This window comes from Antechinus flavipes, chromosome 3 (genome assembly GCF_016432865.1).
Source record: "Antechinus flavipes isolate AdamAnt ecotype Samford, QLD, Australia chromosome 3, AdamAnt_v2, whole genome shotgun sequence".
Classification (NCBI taxonomy): Eukaryota; Metazoa; Chordata; class Mammalia; order Dasyuromorphia; family Dasyuridae; genus Antechinus; species Antechinus flavipes.
In genome coordinates this window covers 406,933,148-406,951,291 of record NC_067400.1, presented here as the reverse complement: position 1 = coordinate 406,951,291, position 18,144 = coordinate 406,933,148, and the positions used below count along the sequence as shown (strand labels likewise).

Below are 18,144 nucleotides of genomic sequence, written 5' to 3'. Positions count from 1 at the left end.
ATTGGAACTGTGTACAAATAATATATAGTTTATAAAACTTTGTTGAATACTTTAATAATAATTTGTTACCCATATTAAAATAGCCTTTAAAATACAATATTCACCTCCTAAGATTTGAATATATGTGTTTTTCTTTACAATAATTTGATGGCATACTAAAACCAATATACAAAACTACTATTTACTTTTAGTTTGTTGTCACAAAGTAACCTAGAAACTTTAACATGCAGTATTTTTTTTTTTTACATCTTTAATTTTTTCACAAATGAATTGCAGATGTCTTATTTATCTTATAGATAGAGATCACTGCTACAAGATAAACACTCTAAACTTGGAACTCTGAAATCTTTCAATTCTTTTACAAATGATTTTTAAAAAATTGCAAATGTCTTATTTATTATATAGATTAAGATCACTGTTACATGATAAGCAATCCTAACTGGGAACTCTGAGATCTTTCAGTGTAATATCTCTTGCTGGGCCTGAGGGAGGAATGTGCAGTGACTTAATCAAGTGACTTAAGAAATTTGTAGTCCTAGTTTCTTCTGTGAGCTTTCAGTCCTGCATCACCAGTTTCAAATAAGACATTTTACCCTGAATGTCTGAATTAAACATTTCAGACTTTGAGACATCTAAAATTTATTATCTTTTACTCTTAAAACCCACTTTTTGCAAATATAAATATTTTTGTCCTAGGCATTATCATCCTTGGAATGTTTTTGCTTTATAATCTTGGTTATCCTTGATACTTCTTTATCCCTCAGTTCACATTTGTAATCAATTGACAAAACTTGCTGGTTTCTGCTGTTCCTTCCCAACATCTCTTTTATCCAACTCTTTTATTTGTTTATTTTTTATTCAGCTACTTTTTATCACCTCTTGCTTAGATTGAAAGTCTAATTGGTTCTCTGACTCATATCTCCTACCACTCCAGTTCATACTACACAATGCTACTAAAATTATTTTCCTAAAGCTCAATTTGGCCATGCAACTTAACCAGTGGCTTCCTCTCTCTGATAGGATAAAATTGGTACTTCTCTATTTAATTTATTTTTTCTGCTTTATTACTTTTCCTCTGCTTTGTGAGCTAGCCAAACTGTTCTTCTCTTTGATTCTTCCATAATGACATCTCATCTTCTTTTTCCATGCCCTTGCATTCGATATCCTACATAATTGGAATGCATTCCCTTTTTACCTCTGCTTCTTAAGAGTATCATTCTTCCTTTGCACCATCCTAAAGCCTTTCCTTAATAATTCTTTTCTTCCTTTGTTCTTCAACTCCTCTAATTACCTCTCTCCCCTAAACTCCTTGTAATTTATTTATTATATATATATATATGTGTGTGTGTGTGTATATATATATACACATATATATATTTATTAAATAAATGTATATGTATACAGGCATATTTATACTGTAAAGATTATAGATTCTTGTCTAGAATGTAAATTCACTGTGAGTAGAGATTATTTTTTTTCTTTATACTTTTATACCTAGTACCTTACAACAATATCTGGCTCATAGTAGGTATTTAATAAATGCTTGTTCATTTTATATTATGGGCATAAAGAAAGAACTATTTCTGAAACAACTTTTCTTCAATTAAATTGGAAAAAAGTTTAATTAGAAAGAAAATAAAACTGAATAAAATTATACTTTTGTTTGAATCTTAGTAAATGGGAGCATCCTTAGACTAAAATGAGAGAATTCTAAGACAACCAATATTTCATATAGGAATTAATCAGTTTTTTTTAATAGTTGTTATGAAGTTTCCAACAATAACATCTGAGAAAGGCAAACATCAAAGGTGATGTTAAAACCAGGTGTCCAGTTCCCTTTTTCTATTTGTTGTACCATCGTGGTCTTCATGACCTTTCTTTAAATATTGAAATCCTTACTTATGTCTCAGTCAAATAATGGGAACCTTGCTCTGAAGTGGTGTGTTCATACTTGACTTTTTTTCCCTTTCTCTTTTTTTCTTTGAAAGCTGCAAAACCTACCTCTGTTCATAATTTTAGGATTGGTTCCTAGATAAGGAGAAACAGTGTAACATTATAGAGCAATAGACTAAAAGCTAGGATTCCTGGGGTTTTAATATTGCTCTAGATACCAGCTGTGTGATTTGAGGCATACTATTTAACCTTCCAGGGCCTGTGTCTTCACCTGTAACCTGAGAATTACTCATAATTATTTATACTATTAGCTTTAGGAGATTTTTGTGATTAAGCACTTTACAGTGTTTAAAAAACTATATAAATAGTGTATAGAACTATATAAATGTATTTGTAGTCATTCTATATAAAATTGTCAAAAAGCCAAAAGACTTTAAATTACAAAGTTAAATGTTTTGCTAAGATTTGAAGGAATTAGGAAACTTCCCTTTCCCCAAAGTGTATGTACTTAAAATATGGGTAATTAAAGAGAAGAATATCTTTGTTATTCAAGTTCTCTGAAATGTAGATTTAAAATTACTTTTGCCATATTTTCAAGGTCCACACCCTCTATCCACTCTCCCCCTCCCCCTTGGGATTCTTAAAGAAGTTTTATTAAACAATGAATAAAGACGGGAAACATGTAACTTTATTTCCTCTTCTCCCAGTTAGATTTGGGGCATATTGACAGAAATGAGAACAATTCTCCTAAAGCAACTTTTAGATCTCAATGAAAATGCTTTGTAACTTTTTGCAGTCTCTTTCCTTTGAATTTTGAATTCTATTGGGAACTTACTTCCCTAGGAGACAGTCAGTCAGTATGAGTAAGAGTTCTTTCAAAAGTCTTTTTCAGTAAGCCAGTTCTCTTTACTAGATGAGCTGAACATCAATAAGTGCTAGTAGAAGGGAAAGAGGCTTTTGGTTGCAAGTAAGGCATTAAGTTCTAAAAGTAACATTGTTATCAGGAGGAGAGGAATATTCTCAGGGTTAGAGGTGAGAAGCTTTGGCAGCAAGAAGTCTGGCTTTTGATACCTGGCTATTTTATTGAGAGCAAAGAGAGTTTATATATATTTAATAGAAAAAGATCCAAGAAGCTGGGAAGACTAATCCAGGTCTGTAAAACTGTAATTTTTTTTTTTTTTTTTTATCATCTATTAAAGAGCCAAATAGTATTTCTCAATTTGGGTGCCAGTTTGTTTACACTGAAGTATTTTGGAAACTGATAAAAATTATAGTAACTTTTTTTCAGATTTGCAAAATTAGAAATTTGTTTGGTTTTTCTTTTTATAATAACAAAATTATATATAGTTTCTTTAGTTCTCTTTAAACAACTTATTATGAATATGTTACTACAGCAGTGTACTTTTCAAAGCTATAGACAGTAATGGAGTCTAAGTAACTGGAATGTACATTGAAAATTACCTTATATCAGCAATGGCTATTTGACAAGTTGGAAATATATTTCCCTCTGAGTTGCCATTATGTAATAATAAGCTAACTGATTGTGCTTTTCTAGAGAGAAAATTTATTTCATCTTCTCCTGCCTCTGTGAAAGAAGTTTCTATCTGGTATTTTCTTTATATTCAAGTGATTTGCCCAGGGTTAAAGAATTAGTATGTGAATGTACTGCTGATGGCATAACTGTTGGCCATGTGTATGAATTTGTGACCTCATTTCTAAAATGTGTTTAGTATATATTTGTGTATTCAAAATGAAGTTGCTACTGTTTATAGATTAGCTGATGTTCTTTTTTTTTTTTTACTTTTCCTCTCCTAAATTTTAAAACTTTTTCTTGCCAAAATTAGTGCATTCAGACTTATTTTTAGATTAGTATTTAAATCTCACTATAAATTTTCTTAGGACAAAGAAAGATTGTTCTTCTTAAAAAACAAGATGTTTTCTGCACAGTAATAAAAACAGATTTGAATGTTTTGAGCTAAGTCCTCATCCTCCTTCCTAGGTTCTTATTCTTTGTAGGAATAAAGTACTTTTTTAAAGTTAAAATTTATAGGTGAATATAGACTATTTTAGAGTTTGATGTGACCTTTCGGATCTTCCAATTCCATGTCTCAATCTTCACATATGAATAAATATGTTAAGTGAATTGGCTAAAGTCATGTTGCTAGTTAATGGAAGGGGCAGGACTAGAAGAATCCAAGTCTCTTGTTCCCAATTCAGTCAATATTCTTTGTGTGATATAATCAGATTTTCTTTAAGATTTTTTAGATGCAAATCTAAATTGATTCAATTTATAAAAATGTATGCAGACTTGGTTTATTTTATTTATTTGTTTTTCTGAGATATAATTGTAGTATAAGAGAAGAGACTTACCTCAAAGCCAAAAAGATCTGGATTCAAGTCCTGCCTCTTTTTTCATATTCTTTTACTGTAGGCATGCCATTTAAATTCTCAATGCTTTGGAGAAACTCTATAAAAAACAGAATTAGAATTAGTAGGTGTGCAAACCTTTCCAATGTCACTGAAGTAAGATAGGAAGTCCTTATTTCCTATCCTTTTTAGTAAAATGTGTTTATTAAAGATTCCGGGTAGAGATCATATTTAAAATATTGATTACCCCATAGAACAAAATACATTAAATGCTGTCATTGTTCTGAATCTGTATTCCTGCCTCTGCTGCAATAGTTATTAAAAATGTTTAATTTAATAAGTAGAAAATAGTGATTAAAATTTTAGCTGCTCATCTAAATAAAGTAAGAACTATCAAGCTGTCTGGATAGAAAAGGAAAAGAACAATTAAAATTTAAGAAAGCTGTTAATCATAGAATGAACAAGAAGTGGTTTAATTATAATTTTGATTAATTTTTTTTTCTTTAAAGAGATGTACATTTGGCTAATTATAAAATAATAAATATAACACAAATGTGTGATCAAATGCATCATTTGGGAAATTGCAGTATTTTTTTTAATGATTCCAAGTTGGTTCTGGTTAATACTAATATTTTTCTGATGACCACATGGAAAACAACTAAAGAACTGGTTCTGCAGGTCATCCAAAAGGCACTGAAAAGATGCTTAAAGAGCATGAGTAACATATACAACATATTATAAATGAAAAATTTTCAGGAAAATAGCATTAAAAAACCATATCCAATATATATAACCAGAAAAGGAGGTGGGCTGGTGTTAATACATAATCTTTGTGTTCCACTGGCATCCATGAAATGTAAAATTATCTAGAAGATATCCTTTAGTAGTCTGAGTGTACTCTCTATAAAGGATTTATAAAACCCAGAAACAAATTAATACAATGAAAATCATGATTATGTTTTATTCTCAACCCTCATAGAGGGAAGAGACACAATTATTAGATCATAACACTATAAAAGTATGTTAAAAATAGTGAAAGGAATTTTTAAAAATTGCCCAGATAGATTTATAGTTTTATTCCTTCAGTCTTCCTAGAAATTCAGCTATTTCCCCTTCAAAATCTTTGAAATTGCTTGCTTTTACCAGAGATAAGCATAAGACTAGATTTCATATTAGAAATCATTTATAGCAGTGGTATGTTGATGCCCCATTTTTTTGGTTCAATTTCTCTGCATTCTCTACTAACAATATCAGAGAATTTCAGAAAGTTAGATCTGAAAGTGACCTTAGAAGTCATCTAGTTTGGTTTGCTTGCTTTACAGACAAGAACTCTTGGAAACTAGGAAATCATAAGAATTGCTTAAGGACAGATAATGAAGAAATGGAAGAGTTGAGACTCTTAACTTGGGTCTTCTAATTTTAGGTTCAAGAAACTTTAAATTTATGTTTTGACATCGAGCAAGTCACTTTCATAGGATTATAGGATTATATCTAGAAGGAATCTACAGGTTGCCTAATATCACCCCCTCATTTTAGAAATACGTAAATTGAGGCCCAGAGAAGCTAATTAATTTGGTTTAAGGTCACTCGCATCTGATGGATGTGAGCAACAAGATTTTAATATAGATTACAAATTGAAGCGCTCTTTCTACTGTGTATCACTTTTTCTCTCACTTTTACCTTTCTTTGCCTTAGTTTTCATATATAAAATGAGTTTTTTTATAGTTTTACATAAAAATGTTTATATATATATGTTGTATATATATATATATATATATATATATATTTTTTTTTTTCTTATATGTGTATATAAGAGTATGGAATCAAAGGGACCTTAAAGGCCATTTACCCCAACCTCATTTTCTATATAAGCAATCTGAGTGATTTTCTCAACTAACAAATTTATAGAGTGTTTTGATTTCCAGATTCCTTGTAGTTCTATGGTTCTCTTAATTTATTTGGAGATTGAACATTAGAGCTACAAAAGGGGCATTTGATATTAGAAATTAATGTAATTTTATTATAATATAATAAAATCTAATGATTATAATAAAATTCTAATTATAATAAAAATCTAAACCTTTAAAAATGTAATGTAAAAACATTTCAACTAGCCCTTCATTAACTATAATTCTTGTTGATGTCACTTTTCTCTGTGATAGTATTACATTGAAACCTGATGTACTTTAGATCCCCTTTTTGCTTAAATTCTCTACTGAGGTTCTTTGGTAAAATAAGAAGGTCCTAGCCTTAGAAGGGCAACCAATCAAATTCTGCGGATAGTGAATAGTATTATATAAATGTTCTAGTGTGTTTGTAAGAATTTTGTCAGTGAGCAGAATCTGTATTAACTCTAAATTTTAAGGAAGAAAAAAAAATGTACATGTATTTTATTTTGTTTTGTTTTTTATTTCATTCCATTATTGTTTCTGATTCACTTTATAGAGTACATCGTTATGATATAAATACACAGTAAATTTTTAAAGTTAATATGTGGTATTATATATAAAAATTAACAGTATGTTATGATAAGTACTATATCCACGATTAAGACACCATTCACTTTATTAATTGAGAGGTCTTAATAAACCATGATTTAAAACAATTGCAACCAGAAGAACCACTTGTGCCAGTGATAATTTTTTTTCCAAACACAAAAAGACTTCAGTTATATAGATCTGTTCCATATCATTTTTTACTTTATGTGCAAGCACATATTGCATAAAATTATTTTAAATAATTTTTGCTCTTGTTTTAGTCAGATACTGTTTTTAAATTTTATGTTTTAAAATATGTAATTTAGAATAATAATTCTTTTAATGTTTTATAATCTTTTAGAAGAGATGAATTTAATAGGCTATTTCAGAGATTGTCTACAGATAATGTTTTATTTACTTTACATTTGAAAAAATCGTTTAGGACAGATCACAAATAAAAGGCTAATAGCTTATATTATGTAGGACTTTAAGGTTTGCAAAATGCATTTATATAAAATAATTTTATAGTTTAATAAGTTTGTATTGTAATGTTAAGTTGAAAACTGAGGTTCCTGAAACATTCTTTTGATTATACTTTTGAATATAATGTTGAGTTAAAATTACTTAAAGTGAACTTCTCAAAAAAAAAAAAAAGTCTAAACTTTGAATACAGTCTAATAATAGATCTTTTGTTGAGTATGAAAATAAAATGCATTTTGTTGGCTTTCAAATTAAACAAAGCCTTCCTGTTGAACTTTTTCCTATGTTTTGTTTTAAAAAAAAAAGTTAATATAATACTACAAATTTTATAAATTTACAGAAGGAAAGAGTTCAAACTATTTTCCAATTTTCTCTAATTAAAAATGTTATTTGGAATTGACAGTTAAAAGCAATTAATATTCTCTGTTTTTGGTGACCATAAGCTGTTGTATGTTACAGTCTTAGTGGATATAATATCATGAATTTTAGATGTATTTAATAATATCTTGGCCTTTTACAACCCGATAGAGAAGAATTTATCAGTTTTTTAGATAGGGCCAGTTGAGCAAGTCATCTTGTCTCTACAAGCTTTGGTTTTCTTTCTCTGTAAAAGGATAGATAATAGCTCTTTACATTTTGTATTTTGATGAAGTTATAACCTTCTTGGTGTCCATATATATCTTTAAATTATATCATGCTATTATCAGCTTCATTTTTAATGACATAATGAGTTTTTACGTAGTAGTGTTAAATATGCCATTCTATCTAATACGTACAGTCTACTGGAATTAATCTCATGTTCAGAAGTGTTCTATGGTTTAGAACTACAGGCTCAGTATATATTGAGGCCCTCATCTACTGTTTGGAATATATACATGTTGTACATTTCTTGTTTTCTCAGGGTTAATATATATGTTATCAACATTGTAGAAATTTTGTTTTTTTCCTTTCTTTTCTTTTCTTTTTTTTTTTTAGAGAAGCATTTGGGGTTAAGTGACTTGCCCAGGGTCACAAAAGCTAGTTAAGTGCCTGAGGCCATATTTGAACTCAGGTCCTTCTGACTCCAGGCCCAGTGCTCTATCCACCGAGCCATCTAACTATCCCCCTTATTGAAATTTTCTGTTTTATTTCAAGTTCAATTTTACAGGATGCAACCATTGAAATTCCTTGAATAAAGAAATTGGTATTGAAATAGTTACGAAAATACTCTATTTTAAAGATATTTGATTTTATAAATAAGAAAAAGATTTAAGCCTATTTTCCAAGTAGATTTGTAGTTTTTAAAACCTTATAATAACAAAAATTGTAATTACATATATTCAAGTGATACGTTTTTTACTTTCTTAATGATATCTTCCTTGTATCTCAAAATATCAAAGCATAATATTAAATAACTATATATATATATACTTTTTAAGATTTATATTGTTAAACGTTTTCATAGTATATGTGTTGGAGAGAAAGCGTCAAGTATTATTTTCAAAAGAGACAAAATTTAACCTTATTTTGTCACCTTTTTACTTTAGCTACCTGCCTTATTGTTTTGACAAGATTTTTTTTATCTTTTTGGCATTTGTTGAGTAATAGAAAATCTTAGACAAGAATTGAACTAGTTACATGATTTTTACTTGGAGAAGGGTACCTGACAGTACCTGCATACATACATATGTACAAGATCATTGGTTTGATAGAATATCCATCTAATTATACTGGAAGAACTCTTTCTCAACAGGTTTCTTGTGTGAAGAAAGAGATGGAACCAAATGACAGTTGCTGATAATTTGAAGCATTTTATATTCTCCAGATGTTTAAGCTCCTAAATTGTAATGCCACACAAAGGGATTTAATGAGATTTAAAAAAGAATAATTCCTTTTTTAATAAGTATTTTTATCTGCTGCTAGAATAGTCTTTATGATATATAATTTTTTAAATTTGTGATAAATCAAGTCCCAGTAAACTTGGAATAGACAGTAAGAGTAGGGTTCTGTTTCCACACTTTACCTAGAACCCATATATGACATGCTTCATTTTAAACTGGGTACTCCCAGGAAAGGAGATTAGGGGCAAAATAAGGATGCTGCTTCTGATAACATTTTGCCTAGGCAACCAAGTGGCACACTGGATAGAGCACTAGGCTTGGAGTCAGAAAGAGCTAAGTTCAAAGCCCAGCCTCAGACACTAAATTGGCTTTATGACTGGGCAAAACATATAACTATTTTCTGCCTCAGTTTTCTTAGCAATTAAATAGAGATGATGATAGTAACATATTTCTGAGAATTGTTAGGAGATAATATTTGTTAAAACACTTAATGTGGTGATTGACAATTAGCAGATACTTAGTGTTTCTTCCTATCCCTAGAGTTGCTTCTGCTTCATAGAAGTCTTCTTTTAAAGACTCTGTTATAAGATTCTGTATTCTATTTAATACTTATTTTTATTATCAAATACTCTTACATTTTCAGTTATTTTTATTTGATAACTTGTGACACTAGAAACTATTTTGCTTTTAGTTACTAACTGGATAATTGTTTAATTATTAAATTGAATTGTCAGAGATTCAAGGAACTAGAAGGATGAACTTTGTTTTATCTCTTTTAAAATATAACAACTTTGACACTTTGATGAATGGGATTTATGATTTCATTTTCACAGGTTTCGCTCTCCAGCACAAGATAATCAACATAAATGTTATTGGACTTATTTTTAGTTAAATTAATTTGTGTACTGTTGCTTTCAAGCATCTATTCTCATTATTTGCCTTAGAACATTCTGACACGTAATGATTTGAATCTCTTCCATAGGTTCAAAGTACAGAGGGAGAAACCCCACATATTTCAGCCACATGCCAGCTGGGTCTTACCAAATTAAAAAGAGGTAATCAGACATTATAGCTATTTGTTCGTTGGGGCTTCCACCAAAGAAATGTCAGCTGATTTGGAAGTAAAATTTTATTTGATTATCAGCATCAGAAATACATATACAAAAAATATAAGATGAAAATCAAGAACTAATGTATACATGTTACATTATTGCTTAAAAGATAATAATGAAATTCTTAAACTCCTTCTCTTTTATGTCATACTAATTTCTGTGTTCTGGTTAGGTGTTAACATTTTATCACTATACAAAATAGAGATCAGATTGGTAAAGCTATTAATTACTATGTGCATTTTTGGAACTTGAAAGTAAAGTAGTATTATGCACTTCTAATTTTGTTTAAAAAAAAAAAAAGCAGGGCTCGGTTTTTAGAAAATATGGAGTCTTACCTAACAAACAGCCAGTAGTTAATTAACTTGCTTAAGATCTCTTAGAACCACTGTTACAAAGTGATTGGTACTATAGCCTTTCTCCTTTCTCTATTTATAAATCATTAGCTCATTATAAAGTACCTTTGATTGGGGCCTATTGCATTTGCTTTTAAAAATGTAGCTAAAGCAAAATTGTCTCAGCTCATTTTAAACCTCAAAAGACATTGATACTTCGAGAAAAGGAAGTGGCTAAAATAAAGAGGTAGGAATCTCTTTTTTAAAACCTTTATGCATAATTTACCAACCAATTTTCACTATGTTAAGATTCAGTCAGACCTTTCTACAAATCCAAGTACTATTCATCTTTCTTTGCCTTTATTGATAAAAATTTTTATGGTTCATCAAGAGCTTTAGTATACTTATTATATAAGGATGTTGTTTTTTGTATGTACTTTAGAATTACTTTTCATTTCAGTTCATTCTAACCTTAAGAATATAAATCAACATAAAGCTCATTTTTGATGTTAATATTTAAAAATATTTGACTTATATCAGAGACAAATATTTTAATATAACATGTGGACCCTAAGATTTAATATTCAGTAGAAAATTTAGATCAGTTTTAACTTTTAAAAATGATATTCTATGTGCCTCAAAAGCAAACTTAATGTACAACAGTATTAATATCAAAATCATTTCCATAAGAATGTCTGAGTTAAAGATTTTCATAGACAATTTTGTTTTTGGTAGATCAGCTATTGCGTAGTGCAAGTCAGCATTCTGATAGCAGTGGTTTTGCTGAAGATTCTTCTACAGATTGCCTTTCACTTAATCACCTTCAGGTAAGATGTTTATAAATATAGTGGTTATCATGCTACACTTCTTAGTTTTAAACAAAATATGCCACTATAATTTTTCTACTTAGAGCCTGGTTCCATGTCCAGTAACTTTCCTTCTGTTATTTAGATAAATTTATCTACCCATCTACAGACTGACTCAATGTTTTCATTTTAAAACAATTCCTATTTTGCTAATTATTTAAACTTTTGGACTGAACTTTATAAATCCTTTCCATTTTGGAACTTCCAGAAAGCAAGATTATTTCAATAGTTTAGCTGCTAAAATTCACTTGTATATTTTGTATTATGTTTCATATCCTAATTGTGTTTGAGTATTGATAGTGAGTTTGTTGTTGTTTTTAATGAATCGTCTCAGATCCTCAACAACTGTATTTTGTTAGACATTATATACTATATTTTGTGTGCTAAATGTTGCACTATTTTCTGTGATAAGAGACTGGAAATATTCTAAAAAAGGTTATTTTTTTTTCATGAAATTTATGGCCTGGTTAGAAGTATGTAGTATGTAGACGTTTAAAAACTTAATCTTCAAAATAATTAGTGAAACAATTAGTTTGGTGATCACACTAAAATAAGCTTTGGCCATAATTAGGATCAGCAGGAAAGGGAAAATATTAAAGAATGGCCAGATTGGGATGGAATGAGTTAGGAAAACCTTCCTCAGTTGAGTTTTGAGCCATGTATTTAGAGAGAGGGCTGTTGGCAGAGAGGAAATAAATAGAAAAATGGAATGAACAGAAACATAGATGGCATGTGTATAAAGGATAAAAAATAAGATTGTTTAATTGGAATTATAGAGAATCCTTGTTGCAAATTAATTAGAAATTATAGTGACAAAACATGACATGAGAACATACAGAAAATATTGGAGCACTGGGGAACAAATAATTGAAATGGATTTTGTTACTTTAAATATTAGTTACTATAGAATATTTACCTGGAAAAGCATAATTGAAAATGTTATTTGAGAAATGCTTTTAGAAATAGTTAAATATAGGATGGATTGGAAAAGGAAGTTAAGGGTTCACATATAAGCAAAGGAAGAAGCCTGAATGAGTGCTGAACCTTAAAGACTAAGATGTTGGTAAAAGTTTGGATCAGAGTTTTACTATTGCTTTATATGACCTTAAGCAGTTTAGTTCTTTTTAGTATAGGGGTTCTTAACTTTTTTATTCCATTGACATCTTCGGCTGTCTGAAACGGTTAATGTACATACCCCTTCTCAGAATGCAAGAATTGCAAAGGAAAACAATTACATAGAATATAGTTATCAAAGTATTTTTAATCAAATTCATGCCCAGTGTGTTATAAAACTTTGTATACTCTTTGAATTAGCAATAATACTGTTAAATCTGTATATCAAAGAAATAAACCAAAAACAATGGAAAAGAACCTCTGTATACAAAAATATCTAGAGCAGTTCTTTTTGTGGTGACAACTGAAAATTGAGGGTATGTCTGTCAATTGGGAAATATTTGAACAAGTTGTGATGTATGATTTTGATGGAATGCTATTGTGCTATAAAAATGACAAGTATAGTTGTTTCAGAAAAATCTGGAAAGAATTACATGAACTGATGCAAAGTGAAATAAGCAGAACCAGGAAAACATTGTGCACAGTGACAGCAATGGTGTATAATGATCAACTGTGAATGACTAGACTGTTCTTAGCAATTCAAAGATCTAAGACAATTTTGAAGGACGTAGATGAAAAATGCTATCCATCTCTAGAGAAATGCAAATCAAAGCATACTATTCTTTATTTTTTCCATTTTTGGGGTGGGGGAATTTTCTATGTTTTCTTTCACAACATTACTAATTTGGAAATGTGCTTTGTTTAACTGCACATTGCATAACCTATATCAATAGAAGGAATGAATGGGAGAAAGAAAATTTAAAATTAAAAATTTTTTAAAACTGAATGTTAAAAATGGTCTTACATGGAATTGGAAAAAAAAAATAAGATTTTAAAAATTCAAGTTCAAGAAGGTCAAGAATATCAAGGCAATTGATGGAATAAAAGTGCAAATGAAAGTATCCTGGTCTTATCAAATCTAAAACTGCATTATAAAGCAGCAGTCATTTAAATCATTTGGTACTAGTTAAAATGGAGCAGTGGAATAGATTAGGTACACAAGACATAGTAGTAAATGACTATAGTAATCTATTGTTCAGTAAATCCAGAGACTACAAATTCTGGAATAAGAACTCACTATTTGACAAAAACCGCTGGGAAAATTAGACAGTGTGGCAGAAACTAGACATAGACCAGCATCTCACATCCTGTATCAAAAGTTAATGTTGAAATGCTATAAGCAAATTAGGAGAACAAGGAATAGTTTACCTGTCAGATTTTTGGAGAAGGAAGGAATTTATGACCAAACAATCTATAGAGATATTTATGAAATGCAAAATGGATAATTTTTATTACATACAATTAGAAAGTTTTTGCACAAAAAAAAATGCAGCCAAGATTAGAAAGGAGGAAGAAATCTGGGAATTTTTCTGATAAAGTATTTTTAAAACATAGAGAACTGAGTCAAATTTCTAAGAACATGTCATTCCCTAATTGATAAATGGTGAAAGGATATGAACAGGCAATTCTCGGATCAAAATATCACAGCCATCTATAGTTATATTTAAAAAAATGCTCTAAATCACTATTGATTAGAGAAATAGAAATTAAAACAACCTTGAAATACTACCTCTTATCTGTCAGATTGGCTAATATGACAGAAAAAGAATATGATAAATTTTGGAGGGGGAATGTGGAAAAACTTGGAATACTGATGCACTATTTGTGGAGTTGAAATTCAGATCAACCATTCTGGAGAACAATTTGGAACTGTACCTGAAGGGCTAAAAAACTCTGTATACCCTTTGATCCAGTAATACCAATATTGAGTCTATATCTCAAAAAGATTATTAAAAAGGAAAAAAGGACCCAGATAAACAAAAATATTTATAGCAGTTCTTTTTGTGGTGGCAAAAAAAATTGGAAATTTAGGGATCTCCATTAATTGGGGAATGGCTGAAGAAATAGAGATACATGAATGTAATGGAATATTATTGTACTGTAAGATATAATGAACAGGCAAATTTCTGAAAAAGCTGGAAAGAGTTACATGTATTAATGCTGAGTGAAGTGAGCAGAACTAAAAGAACATTGTAACTGTGTGGATGATCAACTATATTATTCTTAGTTCTTCTCAGCTACATGGTGATCTAAAGACAATTCCAAAATACTTGTGATGAGAAATGCCATTCACATCCAGAGAAAGAGCTATGGAGTCCAAATTCATCGAAGCATACTATTTTTACTGCATTAATTTTTTTTCTTTCTTGTGATTTTCCCTTTTGTTCTGATTCTCCTTTTACAACATTAAAATATGGAAATGTATTTTGAAAAAAAGAAAAAAAAATCAAGTTCATGGGCCCTAAGTTAAGAATCCCTTTGAAGCTCTCCCTAATTTCAAACTTCTACTCTTCAGAGCTTCCCAGTCAAAAGTGATCACCTCTCATATTTACTACCTAGATTTCTTCTTAAATTTTGCCTTATTTTCCTTTGTATCATGTTACATCCCACTATCCCCAAACAGTGAATTCTTTGAGGGTACAGGCTATATGTGATTTTCCAATCTTGTATCTTTCACTTTTAATGCTATACTTATATAGCTATGCTACAGAAGAGCAGAAATTGGATGGACTTGAAATAGCTGATTTTTAATCCTTAATGTATCAGAATTGGCAATTACATAGTCTCTGAATATGTATTTTTTTAATTTAGAGTTCTTCATTTCCATATATTCCTTACTTTTATTTAGCTTACTTTTCAATCCATCTTATAGTTATTTCTAACAATCTGTTTCATACATTATTTCAGTTGTGCTTTTCTAAATAAAAACAAACAACAAAACTGTAGTAACTAATGTTTAAAGTAACAAAACTGTTATTTCTTCATAACTCTCCAATGCTTTCTGTACTTTCCCATCTCATATTTTGTCACTACTCCAAATTAACTCACAACACAAATTCTCCACTAAGCAAATTTGTTATCCTTTCTACTGATGCCCACCTATGTGCTTCTGACCATTTCCAGTTTTCCATCTACCTCCTGAAGTATTTTGATTATATATTTAACATATATATTCATCTGTAAAATGCAGATAATTCATTTATCCATTACTTTTACTGTTTTTTTTTTTAAAGAGCTATTATTAGGTCAAATAAGATTATAAATGGAAAGCATTTCATAAGTCATAAAATGCTATATTAATGTCAACTTATTATATTCAGTTCAACAAGCTTTAGTAAACTATTTTCTATGTACCAGGCACTGTGGTAGGCCCCAAGAATACAAATACAAAGAATGAAACAATCCAAAACTGCCCATATTCTAATGAGAAAGACAACATACAAATATACAAGGAGTATGGCATGTATGCATGCGTGTGTGTGTGTAATATAAGGACATGAAATATAAAGAAAAATACAATATAATTTGCTTTGAAAATTTTGAATTATGAATCTATGTGGAAATGTTTGGTAGGCAGTATAATGAGACTCAGAAGTAAGACTAGATAAGATTATATGTACAGATCTGTGAATCCTCTGCATAGAGTAATTTTGCATATGTACTGGAAAGTATCTTGCTTTTTAAAAGTTTTCTTCATATGAGTCTCATTCCTAGTAATGAATTTTATTAATATTTTTAATATTGAATTTCTTGTTTTCCTTGTTTAAAGTTTGTATTTAAGTCTTTTATTCAAACATACTAATGTTATTATATAATTTCCCAGAATATAGTGCTTTTGCATTATGATTTACTATTACTTCATTATATATTGTACAATCTTTATAACTTTTTAAGTTTCAAACATTTTGTACCTATCAGTTCTAATTTTAGGTTAATTTAGGATATATCTAATTTTGAGGAAAACTTATTTTATCTCTTGCAGTTGATTTATTGTCCTCAAATATTAAAATATATATAGATGTGTAAATATAAGTATATTGAAAAAGTAAAAGATTTTTATAATTTGTTGTAATTGTAAATAGTATTAATTGTTATAAAATTAGAAATATAAAATTTCTTAATATTGGTAATTTTATGTCATCTAGTATTATGATTTTATGGTTTTTTTAAAGCTACAATAAGTCAGTCTTTTCAAAGTTATAACAAGAAGCCAAAATGGAGAGAATTAATGAAAATATTTGAAAGTAAGATTTGCTTTATTCTTCAGTTTTGCAGATTTCACATTAGAAATGAAATCTTTGTAACTTGAGCAAGCATCTATGCTAATTTCTATTTTTTTCTGGGTCAAAGTAAATTTTTATGAAGTTAGTACAGAGTACGTTTTATCCTTTTTCTTCATGTGTAAACTTAGCTACTTTTTAGTGACACTTAATGGAACCAAATTAATTTTTTTTTAAGGTAAAAACTATGGTGGCTATAAAGCACAACTAGTGTTCATTTCTATGAGGACTTAAATTAGGAATCTATTCAGATTAAATCTGTACTGCAACTGCTGTTGTATCTTATTTTTTTCATGACTTCATGACATAATAAGGAATTTCTTCCAGGCATAATATGTTAAATATGTTAAGCATTAAGGATACAAATAGAAAAGCCAGATAAGTTTCTGCTTTCACATTCTAATAGTGGGAGACAATACATATAGAAGGGTTCAGTTATGCTACAAATAGAAGGCACAGGGGTCTTTTTTTTCACTGTGAAATTATGAATGTGGGATTTATTAAAACTGTAGCTAGAAGTTACCTTAGAGAGCAAATGAACTTTTATGATGTGGAGATGAGGAAACTGAGGATTTAAAAATTAGGACTTTAAAAATCCAGTGTTTTCGCTACTATATTACATTGCTTTAATTTTCTAATATATTAGTAGGGTTAATATAAAAATTCCCTGTCCGAAATTAGGCATGGACCCACACTTAACACCATATACCAAGATAAGATCAAAATGGGTCTATGACCTAGGCATAAAGAACGAGATTATAAATAAATTAGAGGAACATAGAATAGTTTATCTCTCAGACTTGTGGAGGAGAAAGAAATTTGTGACCAAAGATGAACTAGAGACCATTACTGATCACAAAATATAAAATTTCGATTACATCAAATTAAAAAGCCTTTGTACAAATAAAACTAATGCAAACAAGATTAGAAGGGAAGCAACAAACTGGGAAAACATTTTCACAGTTAAAGGTTCTGATAAAGGCCTCATTTCCAAAATATATAGAGAACTGACTCAAATTTATAAGAAATCAAGCCATTCTCCAATTGATAAATGGTCAAAGGATATGAACAGACAATTCTCAGAGGATGAAATTGAAACTATTACCACTCATATGAAAGAGTGTTCCAAATCATTATTGATCAGAGAAATGCAAATTAAGACAACTCTGAGATACCACTACACACCTGTCAGATTGGCTAAGATGACAGGAAAAAATAATGATGAATGTTGGAGGGGATGCGGGAAAACTGGGACACTATTGCATTGTTGGTGGAGTTGTGAACGAATCCAACCATTCTGGAGAGCAATCTGGAATTATGCCCAAAAAATTATCAAATTGTGCATACCCTTTGATCCAGCAGTATTTCTATTGGGCTTATATCCCAAAGAAATACTAAAGAAGGGAAAGGGACCTGTATGTGCCAAAATGTTTGTAGCAGCCCTGTTTGTAGTGGCTAGAAACTGGAAAATGAATGGATGCCCATCAATTGGAGAATGGCTGGGTAAATTGTGGTATATGAATGTTATGGAATATTATTGTTCTGTAAGAAATGACCAGCAGG

General features: G+C 29.7%; 1 protein-coding gene across 5 annotated transcripts in view; it reads left to right on the top strand.

The window, feature by feature from the left end:
• The window catches only part of ITPRID2 (ITPR interacting domain containing 2), a 50,073-nt gene that overhangs the window by 14,357 nt on the left and 17,572 nt on the right, over positions 1-18,144 (top strand). For all 5 annotated transcript variants that reach the window (XM_051986098.1, XM_051986096.1, XM_051986097.1 and 2 more), the window contains exons 9-10: positions 10,020-10,092; positions 11,217-11,308. In XM_051986098.1, coding sequence (XP_051842058.1) covers positions 10,020-10,092; positions 11,217-11,308 — 165 coding nt within the window. The remainder of the gene's footprint in view (positions 1-10,019; positions 10,093-11,216; positions 11,309-18,144) is intronic.